This window comes from Oxyura jamaicensis, chromosome 4 (genome assembly GCF_011077185.1).
Source record: "Oxyura jamaicensis isolate SHBP4307 breed ruddy duck chromosome 4, BPBGC_Ojam_1.0, whole genome shotgun sequence".
NCBI lineage: Eukaryota > Metazoa > Chordata > Aves > Anseriformes > Anatidae > Oxyura > Oxyura jamaicensis.
In genome coordinates, this window is record NC_048896.1 from 7,499,270 (window position 1) to 7,520,647 (window position 21,378).

At 40.0% G+C, this 21,378-nt stretch overlaps 1 protein-coding gene across 2 annotated transcripts in view; it reads right to left on the minus strand.

The window, feature by feature from the left end:
- Nucleotides 1–20,129, minus strand: part of ADGRG4 (adhesion G protein-coupled receptor G4) — a 34,352-nt gene extending 14,223 nt beyond the window's left edge. For both annotated transcript variants that reach the window (XM_035326031.1, XM_035326030.1), the window contains exons 1-13: nucleotides 19,965–20,129; nucleotides 17,539–17,597; nucleotides 16,047–16,151; nucleotides 13,482–14,093; nucleotides 8,099–8,182; nucleotides 7,520–7,614; nucleotides 7,141–7,193; nucleotides 5,581–5,620; nucleotides 5,052–5,071; nucleotides 3,548–3,696; nucleotides 2,477–2,609; nucleotides 1,840–1,958; nucleotides 561–771 (exon numbers count right to left, since the gene is read on the minus strand). In XM_035326031.1, coding sequence (XP_035181922.1) covers nucleotides 561–771; nucleotides 1,840–1,958; nucleotides 2,477–2,609; nucleotides 3,548–3,696; nucleotides 5,052–5,071; nucleotides 5,581–5,620; nucleotides 7,141–7,193; nucleotides 7,520–7,614; nucleotides 8,099–8,182; nucleotides 13,482–14,093; nucleotides 16,047–16,137 — 1,607 coding nt within the window. In that variant the 5' untranslated portion in view covers nucleotides 16,138–16,151; nucleotides 17,539–17,597; nucleotides 19,965–20,129. The remainder of the gene's footprint in view (nucleotides 1–560; nucleotides 772–1,839; nucleotides 1,959–2,476; nucleotides 2,610–3,547; nucleotides 3,697–5,051; nucleotides 5,072–5,580; nucleotides 5,621–7,140; nucleotides 7,194–7,519; nucleotides 7,615–8,098; nucleotides 8,183–13,481; nucleotides 14,094–16,046; nucleotides 16,152–17,538; nucleotides 17,598–19,964) is intronic.
- Nucleotides 20,130–21,378: the final 1,249 nt, after the last annotated feature.

Below are 21,378 nucleotides of genomic sequence, written 5' to 3' on the forward strand. Positions count from 1 at the left end.
AAAAAGAAAAAGAAAAAGAAAAAGAAAAAGAAAAAGAAAAAGAAAAAAAAGACATATTATCTTAGTTTTACAATACCCAGTCAGGAGACAATCAGCTAAAAACCTCTGCTCTGGTGTATGATCACAAAGAGCACTCACTAGAGCAGGATGGAACCAACTCAGGATAGATGGCATTTTGTTTGGCACAGGGTCAGTTGACTGCAAGCAAATGAGTTATCATAGAATCATCCACGCTGTGTCATAAGTGTCCCCATGCTGAGCTGTAAAGACCACCTCTGAGATGAGGTGGTAGCTACTCAGTTTCCCTGATCTGCCTCCAGCATGAGATACTCATGTACAACAACTCTGTGATGAGGACTTCTACAGAACTGATTCTGGTAAAAGCACCTTGAACAACACAGAAAACAATTTCTACCCCTAAAAATCACAAAAATGTCTAAGATCCGATTATTGGAAAAATGCTAACTCTTGTGGTAATTGTTTAACAGACAAAAAGCATGAATTTCCCCATGTTTCCATTTTAGATTGGGAAGCTACTTCTGTGAAGTGATATTACTTACATATTGGTCATTTTTCTAATGTTCTGATCTTCCATCTCTTGAAGTAAAATATAGTTCAATATAGTCAATATATCCTCTGCAAGTGTCACACTTATATCTTCTAAATTCACAACATCAGAAATTTTATTTGCAATGATTTCTAATTCTTTCATATCCAGTGTTGCATCCAGCAAGAGATCTAAAATATGCTGTATAACATCTTGTGCATTCTCTGAAAAAAAAAAAAAAGGAAAAGGAAACACAGATAAACACACATGATTTATGCAGCACAGCCATACTTCTAGCTATGTAGCTACAAGTCTCCATGTTAAAGCAGCAGGGCAGAGTGTGCTTTTCCTCTGTTTCCATATGGTCATAATGCTTCTGGTCTATTACGAAATTATGACCCCAAAATATGCCAATATGTCCTCCACATGAAACTGGCAAAAACTTCAAAGCAAAATCTGGATGTCTCAGGTTATATTTTAAAGGGGGAAAACAATGCAGTTTTCATAAGAATATTATCACCTGCTTTTAGATAATAAAGATTATCTGTAAATACTATTTAGTTTTAGCTTTGATCACATTTACAAGCATTTGTGAGCTCAAAATTAAACAAGACTCTACCTCAACCCAAATACTGCTTAACTGGTAAAGCAGCAAAAGCAAATTATGAATGGTATAGTTTGAAAAATAACTATTTGTCATTCATTATATCATCATTCTTCTATAATTTTTTCATAGAAAGGGAGCTTTACACCCTGGGAATCAGAGAGACTATGCAACTGCAGATATCTTTCAACGATCTATTTATTGATGCCACTGCTGCATAGGTGGATGAACTATGGTATTGGTTTTGTACACCATTCAAACAGCTTGCATGGTTTGGTATAGTTTTAAAAAGAGATATAACTGGGTGGTAATGGTCACCTTGAATTAGCACGTACACTTTCAAATTCCATGTGCTAATTTGTGTTAACTTGCACGCGATCTACAGAACGTGAACTCTTTTGACATGGTAACAGGGAAAGTATAGACAGGCAAAACCTGTCATATTATTCTCGTTACTTAGTTCTAAATCTAAATGTAGGGTTTGAGACTAGTCTTCAGAGTAATAGTTAGAGAATTTTGAAGTAAATGCGAAATTCATTTACATTAAAAACATTTTAAGATGACCAAGTGTGTAGGTTGCACATAACACAACCTTATAGCTTCAGTTTTTCAGATGTCCAACATACACATTATCTAAATATAAGCGTTCTACTTTGATTCAGTGTCACTGAAGTATCTGGTGGCTTACCGTCTGTTATGGTGATATTGTGAAGATCTAAAATATTATTTGGAAGTTCCTCCAGTAATCTACATTCAGTCATATTGGGTTTTTCCCAAAAAGCTTGCTCAAGATCAATGTTAATTCCACTGAAACATGAAGACACTGCACATTAAGTTACATGAAAAAATATGTATTTTTTGATGTTCCCCATATTTAAATAGCTAAAAATGTAATTAATTGGCCCAGTTTTGAAAAGTGACTTGCAAGTGAGACCTGACTTAGCAGTCATTTAGCATAGTAGGAGCAGAGCCCAAATGCCAGAGCAATTTGAAATGAACCTAGAGATAGTGACATACTGCCATTGGAGGGCAACGTGCCATGAATGTAAGCACAAATGCTACAGTGCATCTGTTTCCTCTCCCTGCTAAAGCAGAAAGTCAGCTTCCTACTATGCTGGCTTGCACTTGCTGCAGGTGATGGAAATTATGCAATACTCTCTTTTCCTGGATCCTACACTGGACTGGCCCTGTATACTTTCCATTTTCCTTGGCATGGCACTGTCATGTGCCATTACAGATGACCATCTGGACTCTCAACACGGGAAGCCTTGCACTCCCTCCTGTTTGCCATGCAGGAACCAAAATGAGATGATCTCGTCACTCACCAACTCCTTTGAGCTGACTCCAGAGGGTTTTTGCTGCAGTTGACCTCAGCTTTGGTAGCTGGACTTGTTAGTGGCCAGTAATAACTACCCTTGTATTTTGTCTGTGAAAAGCTCTCTGGACAGTCCATTAGTACTGAGGAAGAAATACAAAAAGCTCTTTAAATAAGATTTAGTAGTCAAAAAGAATTCCTTGGCACCCAGGGACCAGCTGTCCAGTTTTGGACTTCCACTCCTTCTGAGACTGAGCTGTAATTTTTACTTCTTTTGTAGGCTGGGATTATTTTAACAAGTTTACTGGCTGAAATAAAACATTTTGCCTAAATATGTTGCCCGTCCTTCTGAGGTCTTTTTCTTTTTTGTTTGACAAGGTCAGTTATCAGGTGAAGTGCTACCTTCCCAACATCATAAATGGTAATTTAATGACAGTACATCCTGCAGTATTCGCTAATCTATCTGAAGCTACTTTCACACTGCCTCTCATTATCCCATCAATGTCTTTTCCTTCAGGCGTGCAGTTTTATGCTTGACCTTTTCTAAGTCTTTGGTACAAAATATGTTTTTGAATTTCAGGTACAGTCTGTTATCTCTTATCTCTGCCTTATTTCTGTATTGTATGGACTGATAAAGATTGTAACCAAACCAAAGAGATTACTTACAATTTGAGGCTCGATCCAATAAGCATTAGCATTAAGAGAGTGTCTGCAGAGGGTTTGGTTTCAGTGTTCATCTCACGTCTCCCCCAATAGCCAGAACCTGGGACACTGCCTATGAGCAGGGACTCCCAGATGTACAGCCATATCAGTCTGCCCTTCCCTTCATTGCAAAGGTGCTCACACCTGCCTCAGTACCAGGAATCATGGGGTAGCCTACCTCCATTTGTCTAGAAACAAAGTTTTTGATCTTTTTGTCATGGCATTGCATTCTAAATCTTGTGTATCAGATAAGGTCAGTTTGGATACTTGCAAGGATGTTTTCTAGCCCTAACATCTCCACAAAGTTTCAGTTTGATAAAATACTTGCAGTTAGAGTTACAAAGCATATGATTTCCACGAGGTTTTAACGAAGCATTACCTATTGGTCTGACAGCCACATCTTCAGGTTTCACATATAATGATAACAGTCCATCTTCGTAAGTGTCGTTCAATAACAGCTTTATCTTGAGAATCAGCACTTCTTGTGTTTCAAGTGATGTGGTCTTTATTATGGCCTTACAGACATAGCTAGAAGTATAACACAAAATAAACAAAGCTACCATATTAGTAATTTTCACAGTTATACCTTATAATTTTACTGGCTGCAAAATTAAATAGTAACACAGAAAATTTCATGGAATTGAGTAATTGATGTATTTTGTTCAACATAAGTGCTAACCTCCAGCAAATGTCACCAAATGCCACTTCTTATGTACATTAGTACCTTATCACTTGAAATGCTTTACAAAGTACTAATTACCAGGAATGCAAGTACAAGAATCTATTTATAGTTTCAAGGTAAATACCTCAAAAGGTTTCCTAATCATGTTATCTTGACAAAGGAAAATCTCTGTGACAAGTAAGCATTTTTCAACCATGTTTTAATGTTCAGAGTGAGCTAGTCATAAAACAACGAGGTACTTTAGTACCCCTGTGTCCAAACAGAAGTGGCAGACTCCAAGGCTCCCTGAAAAGAAGAGGTTTAACTAACTGTTGTCAGTTTCTCCATTGGTTTCCAGCTTTTTCTCCTCAAATTAGGGATATGGTTTAGTGGGGACTGTTAGTGTTAGGTTAGAGGTTGGACTCGATGATCTTGAGGTCTCTTCCAACCTAGAAATTCTGTGAATCTGTGAATCTGTGAAATGGCCAAGTATGTTTGCTGGTTCAAGCAGGTTTGGAAAAACTGTCTCTCTCTTTTGAGTGGCTTCAGACATGGCAGAAAGAACAAACAAGTTGCAAGCTCTCAATTGTGGGTGGATTACCTCATTAGACCTTTAAGGTAACTGAGGGCTAACCTATGAGACTTTCTTAGGACTGGGATGTTTCAAGTGTTTCCAACTCACTCCTGTTGTTCCCCACTCAGCATGGCCTTTGGTGTAACCGTTTACAACCCTTTGAAGGTGATGGGAACTCAGTTCCCTCTGCTCTCCTGGCCTGAGGTCAGAAGGCAATTAGGATCTCCTCCAGAAGAGGTGCAGGATTCATCCTGGCAGACTTCTTGGGCACTGCCCAGCAATGCAGTCTTCCACTCGCTGTTCTGGCCTCAGTGAAGGACACTGCTCACAGCCAACTCTCATAGCGCAGCACAAACCTCCCAGCTTGTCATGGAATCAATTCAAGACTTCCCAGATATGGGGTATGAGAGGGAAACCTTGGATGCTCAAATACATTTCCCCAAGTCAAGCATTACTGTGAATCTGACTCCACGTGTGTTTTTCTGTTTTAGACAGCTACAGGTGCCCACTTGCCCTGAAACTAAAATAGCCAGGAAGGGGCATAATGTTTCCTCACTATGTTTGTGAGTAGGCTCATAGCAGGAGGCAGAATATTCTTATTAAATCAGTATGAACTATGAAAATCCAGTTCATAACCACGTGTCTTACCTTTGTGACATCTGCGTTACCTTCATCTTCAGTTTTCATAGGACACAAAAAGTTAGAAGTTGGTTAGAATCAACAGTAGAATCTCCATGTGTTCATTAAAATAAAGGCTTATTGGTTTAAATTATATTAGAACCTGATTATCTACAGTAGCCTTCATTTCACAGTACTTCTGGAGGTACATCAAAACAAAACAGAACATCACAGTGCATGGATGTTAATTCATACAGAGAGCAGAGTAGATCTATATCTTGCAGTGCTCGGTAAGCTTGCTCATCAGAAGGCTATTCCAAGGTAGACTGCTTGAAAATAATGCTGAACACATCCTGCCTTCCTTGGTCTTATGAAGAACATTTCAATATTTATTGAGACACCGTGATTCTCCAGCCCAATTACTTACTTGGGATACATTATATTTAATACTTTCTGTGTAACACAGTAGTATCAGCATTTAGCCCATGCAACTACTATATCCTCTGTAAAAAAATATGAGAAAGTAAAATTTAATATTAGAAAATAACAAGTTACATACTTGGGTCATCTTATAGACACTGCTTTGTGGAGAATTAGCCCTGCAAGCAAACCAGAATAAAATAATTATTTGATATTAAGCATATGGATATAACATGTTCCATTATGCTACCACCTAAAAATATCTTGTGACCACAATGAGACAGACCTTGCAGCAGAGAATTCATCTTGAATTCAGCACAGATGTATCTGCATAAATCTCCAAGAACAAATGCTGTAACAGATATGCACTCAGACAGAAACCTCTTCCTCTTCCAGAACGGGATGCACAACAGTGGGATTACAACTCCCATCCTGCTCCCCATGCCACCAGACCTTGGCATCTCTGACATGGTGCAACTAGTCCTGTCCTGCACAGCAGAGACAGGAGGGATCCAGTTCAAGATCTGCTCTCTGAAGTATCTTTGAAAGTATTCTAAGCCTATTCCATCTGCCTACAACATCTTACCTTGAAAGGTCAATTATTCAATAATAAAAGCCTGTATCAGTGTACGAATTGATTGTGTCATGTTTCCTATTTCTTTACATTTAACTCTTCCTCACACTTTACAAATATTTTTTTCTGTTAATTCCTTGGAGATACTTAAGCAACATCACTTCTATATGGGGGATGAAGATCCAGAGGTAACCCTGTCTTTAGCTGGCCTTTATTTCATTGGTTATTTCTTTTCCTACAGTTTTCAGACTCAGATTCACCTCACATAAATAGTACCATATGTTATTGTATTGTTGTCATTTGTAAAGCAAGCAGTAATAGCAGACATCAGAGAAGAAAGTAGGAAGACAACTATGCATAAAATTATAAAACTCAAAGACTACACACGTGACACTTTTATGCATCTAACAGTTACTAACTTTCCCTCTTAGTTGCTCATAGTTTGGCTATAAATACAGATGAATTGGTTTGAAAGGTACATAATTGGAGTCTTGGGCAAAATGCCATTGTTTCTGAGCAGGGTTTTGGAACTGTAATATACTTTCATTAGACCCTGCCATGATAAGAACCAGTGTGCACCTACTTATCCAACCTGGACAGCCCATATGGGTCTGTGACCCTTGCTCTATGACTGGATGTGACCCTCAACTTCCCTTGTGCTCACATGCCATCGCTGAAACAGGGGTTCAGCAGTAGTAATGCGAATTCTGCAGATACCAGCACTCTGCCCTCCTTTCTATCTCCCACAAATACCAATTTCTACACTCTTTGAATTGCCATGATGGCACACAAGATAAACGAGCCCATGTGACTCATTGCTCACATACCACAGAGGCAGCAAAGCTTCATCTTCATCATGAGCCAGTTTATATGGCCAAAGATGAGTTCTTAGTTTGGCAGCAGATACTTGCCTTGCATTAGGCAGGATATATATTTTCAGGTGAAGTGAGCCCTATAAACAAAATGCAGGTGCTCCAAATGATCACAGTTATATAGATCTGGGGGACTGATCTACACCATTGTCACAGGACTGGTCATATGTTAAATGGGTATTTGGAATATGGCTGCTATTTCTCTCAAAGGACATAGTGTCAATGTGACACCACTATACAGCGAGAGGCTTACCTGACTTTAAAGTTTGTCACAACAAATTCTCCTCCAGTGAATATGATATTAAACTGGAAAGAAAATGATAAATTTTTTATTAACTTGATTTATCAATGCTTTATCTAAACCTGCTTGTAAATTTAAATTGTCATCAAAATTCTAAATTTCCATGAAAAGGGCTAAAAATATTTGCAAAATGTCAACACATTTCCCTTCTTTCTGAATTTAATTTTATCCTGTTAAAAATGCATTGGATAACATGATTATGAAACGCCACAATATTGTTACATGGATACTTATTTTTGTGTTGTTCCATAAGTTTGCATTCTGTACCAGCTGTCCTCATCAACTGATACTTTCTAGAAATAAAAGAGAATAAGAAAAGAAAGCTACTCACCCAGTTTTCTATAAGCTTCCTTGCATCATAGTAATCGGGAGCTCTCTCAGTTTTGTAGAAAAGAGAAAAGTTCATGTCAACATTATAGAAGCTGACTGTAATAAGAGAACAGAAGTGAGATGCATCCTATAATTTGCACAGAAGGATACCTGCACTGTCTCCTCATCCCTCCCTTTAGCCATGGCTAAAAGGTTTTTATCCATGGTTTCCCATTCCCAAAGTCATGAAGACTCGTTAGGAAATTCTACCCTCCAAGAGTCTAAGTCTAGATTACTACTGCATTGCTAGAAATGTAAGGACTCTAAGAGCCCAAAGTCATGGCCAAGTTATCACAATTTAACCAGCAAAAGCACTTCAGCTGAGCTGATTTTAATACTTGTGGGTGCACTAGCTTTGCTTATACCATGTACTAAGAATGCATAAGAGGAGATAGCAAGATATGCTGACATACAACACCTTGCCAAGCAGCAATATCTTAAACATGAGACCAAGTCTTACACTGTCATGTGTATGGTGCCAGCCAGTGTCAGTAATGACCAGGTCAGCATTTAAAACAGTCTTGTTTAGGAAAGTACTTACATGCAATGGTAACATTGGCACTATTGGTCGGAGATAACAGTGGCAACGTAGGAGCCATGGTTGATGATGCTTCACCTGAGGCAGCTGAAAAAAATATTGAAAGGCCTAAGAATCCACAGTGGCACAAAGTGCAAGAATTAACATAGTTCATACGAGGGAGACAGTCCTTGGGCAAAGGCCATTGTCACAAAGAACTGTTGTTGTTCTGCAGACCTCTACAGAGTAAAGGCAAAGGGGGGGGGGAAATACATCTGTGCATGTTTTTTGTTTTGTTTTATTTTTAATTTCTCTACTGCTTATGCTGAAGAGCAGCTCTCTCTCTGTTCCCTTCTTGTTTGAATAGTCTGTGCCATCCTTCAGGAAAAGCCATGTGTCAAACACAGAATGCTAAAGGGTTAACATAAAGTAATGAAATTGAAACAAACAATTCATAGACATTCATGGACTTTTATTTAATGATAACCTGGCATAAGGATTCCATTATAAATGCCAGCCATCCTGCCTGTATATTTTCAAAGTACAGAATTCTGAGAATTTGTTCTTAGCTAATTTTCCTTGAAGTGAATCACCTTGTCAAACCAGATAGGATTTTTGCATTTCACATGCAATCTGCCACATCATCAGACAGACAGGGACAAAATGGGTGATGCTTGCTCACACGTACTACAGAAAATTGCAATGAACCGAATCACCGTATAACATTACAGGCCTCGGTGATGAAAGAAAAGCATGATCACAACATTTTGCTCTAGAGATAGTTTCCTTGCTATGCTGGTGATTTGTGTTTTTTCTTCACTCACATGACTGTCAGAGACTTGACAATCTAGTTCTGACTAAGAGAAATAAACTTAACATATGAATACAAAGCCAAATATGTATGAATAAGGAGTGCTTGGAAATAAGTAGGATAAGGCTATGCTTCATCAAACATTGTTTTCTCCACTGGAGTTCAAGGTAAGAATCACCCCTGCTTAAAACAATAACAGCCCATCTCTGACCTATTTAAATCAAGAGCAACACATCCATGGACAATAACAGAAACAGAGGCTGTTAAGAGCTTGAAGTAATAGTCTACTGTTTTTATCCTAAATAGCTCAAATTATTTTGTGAAATTGAAAAGACAGCTGAAGCCAAAACACCTTACTGAACAGGCACAATACACAAGCTATCTTCTCCCATGGTCCTTAACCCACTGGAAATAGGAGAATTAGTTTACTCATCTGCTTCACTCTTCCAGCAAAACGCAAGTAACTCCAGGACCAAGCTGTCACATTGCCATTTCAAATCAGTAGCTTGCAGTCAGTCAGACACCTAACCTGACATAATGGCTATCTGCTGATTCTTGGTTTGGAAAAGATCTGCAAGCTTGAATCACTGAGCTGCAAGACAGACCTAGATATTCAATATACAGACCTCCTACTGATATCCACTAACACTGTTTGCATACATATGAATATGCAGAAAACAAGAAACCAGTTTAAAAAAAAAAAAATGGCAACAGAAAACTATTCTTTAAATAAAACACAAGGACCTGAAACTGGAAACCTGTGCTTTATCCTCCAGCACCCATGCACACCAACCCCTCCCCATTCTCACAGCACCCACTCCTGTGAGAGCACAGAGTAAAACAGCAGGTACCCGACCTATGGTGCCGCGGAGAGCCTGGGACCCATGCATCCCATGTGACTTTAATCCCAGGGTTTAAACTTCTAGTGGAAACCTGTATGCCTTCCTGTGACGTGAAGCTGCAGATGTGGGCTCCCTGAGCCCCAGTACAACACTACAAATAATTCATCCCTGAATTCAAGCTGTCAGAAACAGTGGAAGAAAATGAGTGTCTTGCTATAAGAATTCCTGACAGATGGGAAGTGTGATGAGAATGCAGAAGGGGTAGTGCTGTCCAGACATGCCCTATCATTGGAAAAAAAATCTTTTTTCTTTCCTTATAGGAATACAGACATGATATTAGGCTATGATTTATCAAGTCATAAGCCAAACTGTTTGTAAACCTGAGGTTCAGCTTATCCTCCTGACTATCACAGTGCTGTAGATTCTTTCCAGGCAGGAGCCTGCATAGAGCTTTGTGATTGCAGGCTCTGTTCTGTTTTCAGAAACCATTTCAGAAACCATTGGTTGATGTATGATATCACCCGGTGTCAGTCAAGATGAATCAGAAAAAATCTGCTGGGAAAAAGAATAATAAATACAGAAAGGGCCAAACAAAAGCCAAACCCATTTTAATCAGGACTCACAAAGCAGTTTTCATCTCCTAACAAATGAAACATAATTACAACTTCACAGATTTAAAATTCTTTCTTTCTCTCTTTCTCATTATCACCTGAAGAAAAAAAAAAATAAATCTGTTTATTCTCACATGTCAAGGATCATTACCAGCAGGCAGGTGTGGGACTAGCCACCTGCATCCTGTAACTTCATTTGCTTTAATTAACATGCATGTAATTCCCTTCACGAACCAAAGGCTAAGAAGTGATGACAGATGAGATCTAAAGCTAGAAAAATACTGTACCACCACCATTTTGAAGTCCAAGTTCTGGATTTTTATTTGATAATGTAATAAATAGTTTATTTGGTATCCTGAAAATATGCTTCATTTCCAGTAGAAGAAGCAGTAAAAATTAGATGAATGTATAAGCGAACTATAATAAATATACATTTGTATTACTAGCAGTAATTTTCATACATTGTATATAAATTCCTCTCCCTGATTATTTAAAATTAAGAAGAAAATTAGAAATCAGTGTGTGGGTGAGGTAGGGGGAGGAAAAGATGAAGACTGAGTCAGAGGATGAGAATACACACTGCTCCTTCTATGCTTTTAGCAAAGGCCCAGCTGAGCTGGAAAAGTAAAGGATCATCTTCAAGAACTCTGGGAAAAAAAGAAAAAAAAAAAGGGGGGGGGGGGTGGAGCAGAAAATAACTTTACTCCTTGTACCATGTAAAGCCAATGCAATTGCTATGAAAATTATATCACTTATAAAAAGTCAACACACCCTTTCAAGGCTGTTTCCTTCTATATTTGTATGAACAGTTTCACTCATTTTACCTAAATGTGCCTTGTCTTTCCAAAATTAATGTAGGATTTCCAAAACAGGGCAGGCTGCACAACTTCCCAGCACAACTGCATGAACTGTCTATTGTTAAGTTGAATCAAGCCCTGACAACTAAAGCAATTCCCAGGTATAAACAGGGTATATAAATATGAGAAAAAAAAACTTTGCAGCTAGTAATTGTCATAGGGCATAACAATTTGAGTTGTGTCCTTAGTACTGAAATGGCACTTCACCATGACATTTCATCACAAAGCAACACTGGCACAACTATTTTGTACACGTGTACTTCAGATGTTCTGGCAGAGACTCAGTAGTTATGGTCCCATATGGACAAACTAGACCCAAGTGCAGCTTCCCCTGTAAGACTGAAATCTTGGTATGTACTTTATCACACAGGACTGTTTGTACCACTCACTGGTATCTCAGTTTATTATATCGCCAGTTTGTTTCTGTGCAAGAGCTAGCTCATGAATTTCAGTTAATTAAAGTGAGCAGTAGATTTATAGTGGAAGCAAAGGTCTTGCCAAGAGCTGACACAAGACAGATTCTCATACACGACTGAATGTTATGAACATCTTAACAACTGGGACTTTACGATAGTCATCTAAGTTATTGCTCCTGGGGAAAAAGCCAGATTCCAGCAGCCCTTGTCCCCATGTGAAACACCTACCCAGAGACACATGGCACCATAGGTAAGACTAGCCTCAGTGCCTTTTAGCTTTCCTCTTGCTGATAACCTTTGAACATTTGGACCAACATTTTCCAGACGGAATGTCCCATTCAGGCTGCATTGGAGAATCCTAACTGGAGGAAATCACCTGGTTCTTGGGAGCACTTTAGAAGAAAACAATGCTTCGTCCACTGAAAGCCCCTCTCCAATGTCCTTTGTCTCACTAAAAATCTGCTCAAATTCATCCAAGTTACTGTTTTGAATGATCAAAGTCCAGGAACACTGAGGGGAGCCTTGGATTTTAGGTGCTACACTTCTGGAAGTTTTCATCAGCAAACATGACTAAGCCTCTCACAGCTCCTTGCCAAATCAGGCACAAACCTTTCTCACAGTGCAAATGGACCCAAGGGCAAAGGCAACAATGGTGTTAATTGGAAAAGGGAAATGGACTGAGCCTTCCTTCTCCCTCATGGCCCCCCAGTCAGTGACACGAGTGAGGAAATAGCTCAGGCAACAGGCAGTGCAGAAACAGGACCGCCTGGATAAAGGCAATGGGGCGAGGAGCCAAGAGACAGATGGGAAGGTTGTGATTTACAGCAGTTGTTATTTGTGCCTCTTTTCTTTGCTGCAGAGCAAAGGGGTGTGTAATGAGAGGTGGGGGAAATCCCTCTGAACAAATGTTTCAGAAGCAGTTGTTTGTTTCCTGTTCTACTCATTTCTTTGGGACCCAGTTTGATGTAACCTGGAGCAGGAGATGCAAAAGTGCACAGGGATCTGAGGTGAAGTCTGCAAGTGCTGCACTTGACAGAGAAACACTGTCCGGTGGGAGGCTTCTCAGATTCTCAACTGTGCACCAAAACTGAGCAATTACTTCTGACTCTGCCTCTGTACTCCCTGTGAAACCGCCGTCTTGCAGAGGACTAGTAAAGATGCATATACTTTTATTGTTGAGCCCCTAAATATCACGGCATGTCATTAGCTTTATGTAAATTAGTCAGTCATAATCTTTATGTAAATGAGTCAGTCAAGCAGTCAGTCTCAGACCTCTGGTTCAATATTGTGTAATTTAAATGTTGTTTAGTACATACAGAAATCAGGACTGAATGGTGAGATAACACCAAACACTACTAAGAGTGTTTTTCAATAGAGCAATGTCCATCTAGGGCAGAGAACAGACAGAAGTCTTGTGGAAAAGTGATTGCTATCATCTAACTAATGGCTGTAGTTTAAGACCATTAAACATATTGGAAGAAAGTTTCTGAGTCCAACCTACATCACTCAGTGCCAGGGCAGCTGAGTAGCAGGTTGGGACCCCAGCAGAACAACAAACCACAAGAAGGTTCATTTAAATCATGCCACCTACCAGCATCCTCCAAGGGATTCTGGTAGCAGAGTCAGGCTCTGCCAGCTTTTCCCCATCCACACCCTCTATATCTGCCTCAAGAAGAGCCTGTGTGGTGTGAGTGGGGAAAGCCATATATGCGAGGACTGAGCACTCGTGGTCTCAGGCCTACAGCAGTAACTCAGGATATAAGACAATCCCTGCTTAAGTCCTGAGCAGTGGAGGGTTTCCCACTCTCTGAATTGCACGATCCCCAGCAATACACAAGCCCCAAGGAAAGAAAATATTGCAGAGACTCACCACAGCGCAGGCGCTGGTCAGCAATTGGATGGATGGGGAAGTCCCAGTACTCTTCCTTCCAGCTGACAATATTGCCCTCAGCACAGTCCAGTAACTTTTCCTGATGCATCACAGTGTCCCACATTTGGAAGTAGTACAAGCTGCCAATGAAGCTGTTGCTTTCTCGTACAGTAAATCCATCCTTTCTTTTATACAGTTGACCCAGCACCAGGCTTCCATTGGGTTTCAGGCACTCAGTGCTGTCTATGGTTTCATTATGTATGAGATTACCATTACAGTAGACCTCCAGCAGTTGTTTTCTGTTGTCCCATAAGAAGCACATGCTATACCATGTGCAAAGGGCTAAATCAACACCAATGTTTCGACTGGTGCCAAAAAGATATACTCTCAACTGCTTGTTTTCTCCAGAGAGACCAAGCTCTAAGTCATTTATGTCAGTGACTGTGCTGCTAGTATCATAGGAAAATGCTGCCCAAGAGCTTGTGTTAGCAGTCCGGTTTAGATCAATGCACACAGTGAACTGACATAGCTCAGGAATGCTGTAGTTGATCAGAGACGCGTACTTATTCCTTCCCAGTAAATCCAGTCTTTCATCACGCAGAGAACGTGTTTCTGTAAGAAGAAAAAGCATTAGGAAAGGAAAATGAAGTGTCACTTTCAAAGAAAAAGCTGCAGGTACTTCCCTGAAAGTCAATTAAACAAAAAGAGAAAATTAAAAGTTTATTCTATTTCTGGTTTCTGCTGTTTTTGAAATTTAATTTTGAGACCACTCACACTACCAGTAAAGACAAGATGAGTTTAATTCTCCAAAGGAAATGCTGAGGCCTTCAAGACTTACCAAATATAGAATTCAGGTCCACATAGTCAACATATGCATGGGTGTTCAATGTAAAGGTATTGGTCCAACATGCTCTGGGAAAAGACCTGTTTGCATGTTTGGCTCCCAAGTGACATATCAGACCCCTGACCTTTAGTCTTTAGGTTAGGGCTTCTGCTAATAATAAAAATAATTGGAACGGTCCTTCTCAGTCTCTAGAAAGTTGGTCTGGACAGCTTTTTTCTCGCTTATTTTTAATGATCTAATTATATCTTTACAACATAAAGGTTTTGCTGACAAAGGCCAGAACCTCCCTGAGTAACACCAGCCACAGAGAGAAACTTGTCTGCATGCGACCCCACTGCACCTGCAGTAATGCAGCTCTGCAGAGTAGCAGAGCAGTAGTTGTAACGGCCATAAAACAGCCATTTGAGATCAGGCATCAAAAGAATAAGAAGCCAGGCATCATGGGTTGGCCCAAGAGAAGGGAATCATTATGGGATGTACAACTGGCAGAGCTGGCACCCATCCCACAACTGACCAGAGTACCATTGTACTCTACCAGAGACAGGCTGACAGATAGGCATTTCAGGGGTCAGCCCTTCCACTGTCTTACAGCAGACATATTAGGAGCCTCTAGCCAAAGCTGAGAGAAAGTGGGTACATTTGGCAAGATCTAAACACTAATTCAGTCTTTTTATTATGGAGGCTCTATCTGGAAACAGCTAATTTTTTCCCCAACTGCACTGTGTGCTGGAAGTGACCCCAGTGCAACAGGATGCATTTTATAAACACAGATTATCTCTGTGTTCTGCATTATTCTCAAGAAAAAGTAAAGAAGGAAATAAAAATAAAAATAAAAATAATAATAAAAAAAAACTAATTATTGGTCTTTGGAGATCTATGGTGGAGTGAGAGGGTGCTGAATGTGTGAAACACAGCTTACCATGGTTGACTGAGCGCCTAGGGTGTTGAATGTGTGAAACACAGCTTACGGTGGTTGACTCAGCACCTAAATTATTACAGGGGAATTTGGTTCTGCCTGTAGCTTCATGTTTTTCCCAGAACACCATGAAGCTAATAAATTCACAGTTCATATTTTACAGTGATCAAAGTAAAACGAGACAGACAGACAGACAGACAGACAGACAGACAGAAAAAAAGAAAGAAAGATAGATAGATAGAAAGAAAGAAAGAAAGAAAGAAAGAAAGAAAGAAAGAAAGAAAGAAAGAAAGAAAGAAAGAAAGAAAGAAAGAAAGAAAGAAAGGAAAGAGAAAAGAAATGCTGGAAGACACCCAGGAAAGAAACAGGTGAATAATGACAAAACTTAAAGGCTTTTTACCTCCAAAGATAAACAACTCTTGTGATGCAACAGAAACTTGACATTTCACTCCTTTTCATATTTTCTCATTTGCACTGACTCATCTGTGGCCCAAACTGAACCAGAAGAAGGTATTGTATCATGCCTAGACCTGTAAGTCTGCAGGCCAGCATATACTTCGGGATGCATAATAGGCAAGGACCCCAGCCCCAGCTGGAGCTAGCAGTGAGAGGTCCAAGGAAAGAATAACTCTTGCACTGGGGCAGAACAAGAAACAAAAACAGTCTTATATATATATATACTGTGTTTGGACAAACCAAGGGAACAGCACACACTTTCTGGGCTGTGGGGCATTCCGTGAGCCTCTGCCAGCAGCAATGGGCAGCTGACAGCACCATCTCTATGGCTAATCCCTAGGGGAATTACCTGCAAGAAGGAAAAATCCAGCAGCTACCATCAAGATGCAAAAAGCCTTGTCAGAAGGGGGCCGTCCAGGTCTACACATGAACATCTTCATTATTTAGGCATGTTCTGAAAGAAAGATGTTAACACTTACACACTCACCACGTGCTTGGCTGAGAAATTCAGTCTGCTTTCTGCAGGTCACTGAAATGGCATTTGCAGCAAGTGAGCCAGGAAGGCCTCACTCCCTGTGACTGAGCAGAGTCACTAGATCAGTAATCCCTGTGAGGGTCACAGCTATGTAGCCCTCTGGTTTCTGCTATTTTCTAAAAGAGATGAGGTCTAGGCGATCACGCTGTCATTGCATGTTTTGTCCAACCATAACAACTCTGCAAACCTGCTAGCTGGTTTCAATCTGCTCTGACAAAGGAGTCAATGTCTGAATTGATGAAGATCCTACAAGTGTTGGGACAACATGAAGAGAAAATCCTACCAGCAAAGTAAAGCCTGAAGTGCTCACCCACAGCTCTGTGCCACAAATTCTGGTGGGATGGGGGACCAGGGGGAGCAGCCAGGGCAAGAGGCATGAAGAGAAGCAGGATGCAAGGCTGCACGCAGACAGCACAGTCAGACAAACTGTTCTTTCTCACTGTTGGTCTTTGTCTACAAAAAAACTTTCATCAAATTAATTAAACCCTGGGAACACACTGGTAATTGGGGAAAGGCTTGTTCAAGGATATAAACATACACTGAACTCTTAAAGCAAAATGAAAAGATACTTCTCTAATCTGGAAGAAGTTTGTCCTGTTTTGTACTTCAGTTTGACTGAAGTCAAAGACAATTGTAGTTAAACCAGAGAAAGCAAATGGACAAGCAGCCTAGATTCCTGAGCATCCCAGATATAGTGCTGGCATCCTGCATGCTCCCCCGTGGTGGTATGCTTTCTCTACTTACTTCACTGGGGTCAAATGCCAGGGCTTATACTGGTTTAGGACTACATTAGGATTAAATCTTCAACTCATATATATAAAAACTGTCTGTAAGAGAAGGACTTGGTTCTCAGATTGTCTAAATTGGCCAAGCTCCACCCAGAGAAGTCACCTGGCTTAACATCAAATGCAACCCTTGCCTGGGGCTTTCCGCTAAGGGTTACTACAGTCTGACCACTGACAAAATGGAAATTGTTCCTCTGTGTCCAGAAATGCATGATAAACATTAGAAAATTATTTAAAAAAAAAAAAAAAGGAAAAAAAAAAAAAAAGGAGAGAGAGAATTAATAACCACTCTCTGAGTTTCCTTTTAAAGCTGCACTTTACAACATTTACAGAAAATTAGGAAATTTTTTCCAGCTTTCCATTTAGTGCTGTGACAGCGACTTTTGCAATAACATTTAAGAAATAAATCATTATGCTCCCAGCCTGTGGTAACTAAACAGAAGTTCTTACATATTTCAGGTGATTCATTCTTTCTCCTAAAAACATCATAGTCTTTAAAAAGGTGCTGCTCAAACACTCACCTCCCTGCGTAGCACAGAAATTAAGGTAGATTTTTACCAAGTCCTCCACACTGCTTCTTCTGGCAGATGCCAAAACATAGATAAAGAGAAACATGAATAGAAAATCAGGTGGGATGTTGTGATGTTTTCAGTGGGTCAGACAATGAAAAGAAAATGATTTCCATGCTGAAACTTCATTTCTTAGGTACTGGAAAACCTGCTGTGACAACAAATCTCTCCTCCCAACCTTCTCCTTTTTGCAATAACATTTAAGAAACAAATCACCATGGTTCCAATATGTGATACATCACAGGTTGTATTAAGTTTTGTCCAGAGCAAAGTCCAGAACATGTAGCATTATAAAACACAAATTAGAAAGGAACAGCTGAAATGTTTCCCTTGTTCCTCATTCAAAAGTGACTGCAGTAAAGGGCATTAGTTTCAGTTTCCTACAACAGTTCTCCATCTGTTTGTAGTGGGTAACACTGTCATGTAAAGATCAACTTAACTGCTGCTTGCCACTGAGAAAGATTTAGCGTGTTGAAAGTGAGGAGTGAGAGGCACCAGGAAAGGACAGTCCCACATGGCTGTCACTTCAGCTACCTTGAGGTTGTCTTGAGTTCAGGGAGTTAGCTCTGAAGGAAGGAAATGGTTTGCACAGGACCCTGAAGGGTTTGCCCCTGTCTCCTGCAGCAGCGTGTGTGATCTTAAATGTTTTGGCAGTGGCTCCCAGCAGTTCAGCTCCCTAAATGGATCTGAGTAGGGAGAAAAGAGGAACCGGAGAAAGCCTGAAGCTCCCAAGGTTGCTTAATGCTGCAGTTCATCCTGCTCTTCTAGACGCTGTAGTCTCTAAACAGGATGGAATTGTCCTTCTCTTCCACTCTCCTAAACAATACAGTCCTCTGTCTTCACCCTTTTCTTGTCAAATCTGTCTCCTCCTCTTGTCTACCCTTGTATAAACGCCCCAGACTGGAAGTTTCTCCTCTAAAGACCACTACAGCACCACTTAGCCAAACTGCCCCATGGCCCAGGGACTCCCCTTCTGCCCTGCCTTCTCCCTGAGCAGCAGCACAGACCTGCTCATGGTCAGCAGCTGCTACAGAGCACCCACACACCTTTATCCACCAGCCTCAGTGGGAAGTTTTGCTCTGTTTCTTTTGTGGGCAGAGCATAATCACTGAAATTACTAGGCATGAACCTCTTGCCTCTTCAAATCCACATTGCAAGTGTATTTGTTTCAAGTATTTACATAAACTCTTGCATAGAAAGCCATTCTTCAAGCATAGGACAGAGCAGGACTGTTCAAGGATGGGTGCTTTAGAAGTCATCCTTTTTCTGTACCTGTTAAACCAGCATTATAGTATCATGGTATGGAAGGAGTTCTTCCTGTAACCCCAGAGCAATTATTGAGAAGGCCTTACTGTCCCCTTTCTCCACTTCCTCCTTCTTCTTCTTTCTGTTTCCTGTTTTGTTTTGTTTTAAGTTTAATGTTTTTAATTATTCTACTCAATTTGTTTATTAATTTTGCTAGAGATTATTGCAAGGTGTCCAGAAAACCCAAGTGGGGACACCTCCTCTTTAACACTAAGTCACAGGCAAAGCCCGGTCTCATAACCAGCATCCCACATCCATTTCTGATCAAAACTATCCTAGGAGGCTTTAGAAGAGAACACTCAGGACTCAGAGCAGAAAAAAAAAAAAAAAAAAAAAAAAAAAAAAAAAAAAAAAAGCTCTCTGAATAAGAAGCACAATGACCTGAACAGAAGCAGAAAATGGCCATGAACACAGAACATTTTTAAACTCACTGTGGCCATTCAGATAAAAAGGAATTTTGCTTTACTTTGGATATGTGAAGATTTTTGCCTGGAGGTTGCTATGGTGACTTTTCAGCTTTCCCAAACCTCTTCTTACTGTAATTATATCTCATAGCCTTTGAGCTGGGAATCTTTGATTCTTTGGATGAAGAATGTGGGTGGCTGACTCTTCAGGATGTTTTTCAACCAGCCATATTTATTATAAAGCAAAACAAAAAGATTCATATCCTTGTGCCTTTAACAGCTGCTTACAGTTCCTGTTAAACCTTCTGGCCTCATTGGGTGTCATCCTCCTGAGACCTTCTTGAATATTTTTTAAGTAACAGGTTTCCTCTTCAGAACACTTCAGTACTGCACTGACCATCAGCTAAGGTTGTTTAGAGAATGCTTAGATCTCAGCTGGACTGAGGTTTTTTACACATCACTACATTTATGTTTGGTCCCTAAACTAAAATATGTATAACGACAGGGTATTTTTGCATTTCCTTAGCTTTTGTTATTTACATCAGTTGTCACTGATTGAAAGTTGAAGGCAAATATCCTCTTTATTTTCCTGTCAACAGACACCCATTTATGCACAGTTCTCCTGTGATAATGCACCATTAAACAAGAGTTAAGGCCAAAAATACATACCTGTCAGTTGAGCCAGTGTTCATTCCTGGACCACATTGTGTCCACTGTGGGTCCACTGTGCTGGCAATGGGGCTCTGGTGTGCATGAAGAAGCAGCTCAGCACCGTGCTGGATGGTTTTTTTTCACAGGGCAGCAGCTGACTGGGGCTGACCTCTGAACGCTGCCCTTCAGCACATGGCAACGACAGAAACATGGTCTGTAAACAGCACGCTTGATCATAAACTGCAATCCTTCAAATTTTATTGTGGAAGATTAGATTAGTTCACTAAATAAGGGTGGGGAGAAAAAGATCAGCAGTGTGTCAATATTCTCTTTCAAAAACTTTGAAGAATGTTATATTTAGGATAATATTATAGTTGGGTTTGGTTTTTTTTGGTGCTTTTTTGTTTTTGGAGGCAGCTAACAGCTACTCTGTGCAAACTGTTAGGATAAAATTGGTTTTAATACAAAATGATTTTTTTCCATTCCTTTTTCATTTCAAAGCTATGAGAAAAGCTTTTTGATCATGATTTATTAAATCCCATAGTAGCTTTCTTAGAAATCTGGGTAAAATCCTTATGAAGTTCTAGGCATTCAAGAAGTATGACTTTAATACAACCAAACTTTTGGAGTTAGTCAGGTCCTTTGCTACAGGCTGATTCTAGAACGACATATATTTTTGATTCTGTCAAAATATCCCAAGGAGGTATTTTTAGAAGGAAAAAATTCAAATTTTTTCTACATTTGTTTTTAATTTTTAAAAATATATGCTTTTAAAATTCAAAATGGAACAAATATTTTGTGACTCAAAATAATGTGTTTTGAAATGTTTTCCTTTTTCTTTCTTGGTTATGTTTCCATACAAGAAATAGTAGAATTTTTAAAGAAGTGAAAATCCCACTCCCCCCTGGATGATTACCAATGAAAGAAACAAGCTGTCAGCAAAAATCTTGCACCTTGTTTATTGCAGTCCCCTGTGCCATCGCCTCACATTGCCTTTCTATGTGGCAGAACTGGATGAACTTCCAGAACATGACACTCAACAGGACCACTGCCACTTTCTTTTACTGTCTCTGTGAAACAGTACTGCTGTTTTGGCAGAGCTTCCTGGGCAAAATATGCATCTGTGCATCCCCAACTGGGCAAAATACACCCCAGGTGTTTGTTCACTTGCATTAATATCATTGCATGCAACTGCTAAGATATACAATCCATTTACTCGCCACATGTTACAGGTGAAGCACTGGGTGCAGCTGCCTGCACTGAGAAAGGTCTCGTGAGGTTCCTGACAGCCAGAGTGGCTCAGCCTTGGCCTTTCACCTGCCACAAATGTTGCATTAGCCCCAAGGATCAAGCCTCACCAGCATTTCTTCCAGCAACTTTAACAGAATCTTCTACACAAACTCTGAAGCTCTCAGCAGCACGTACGAATTGG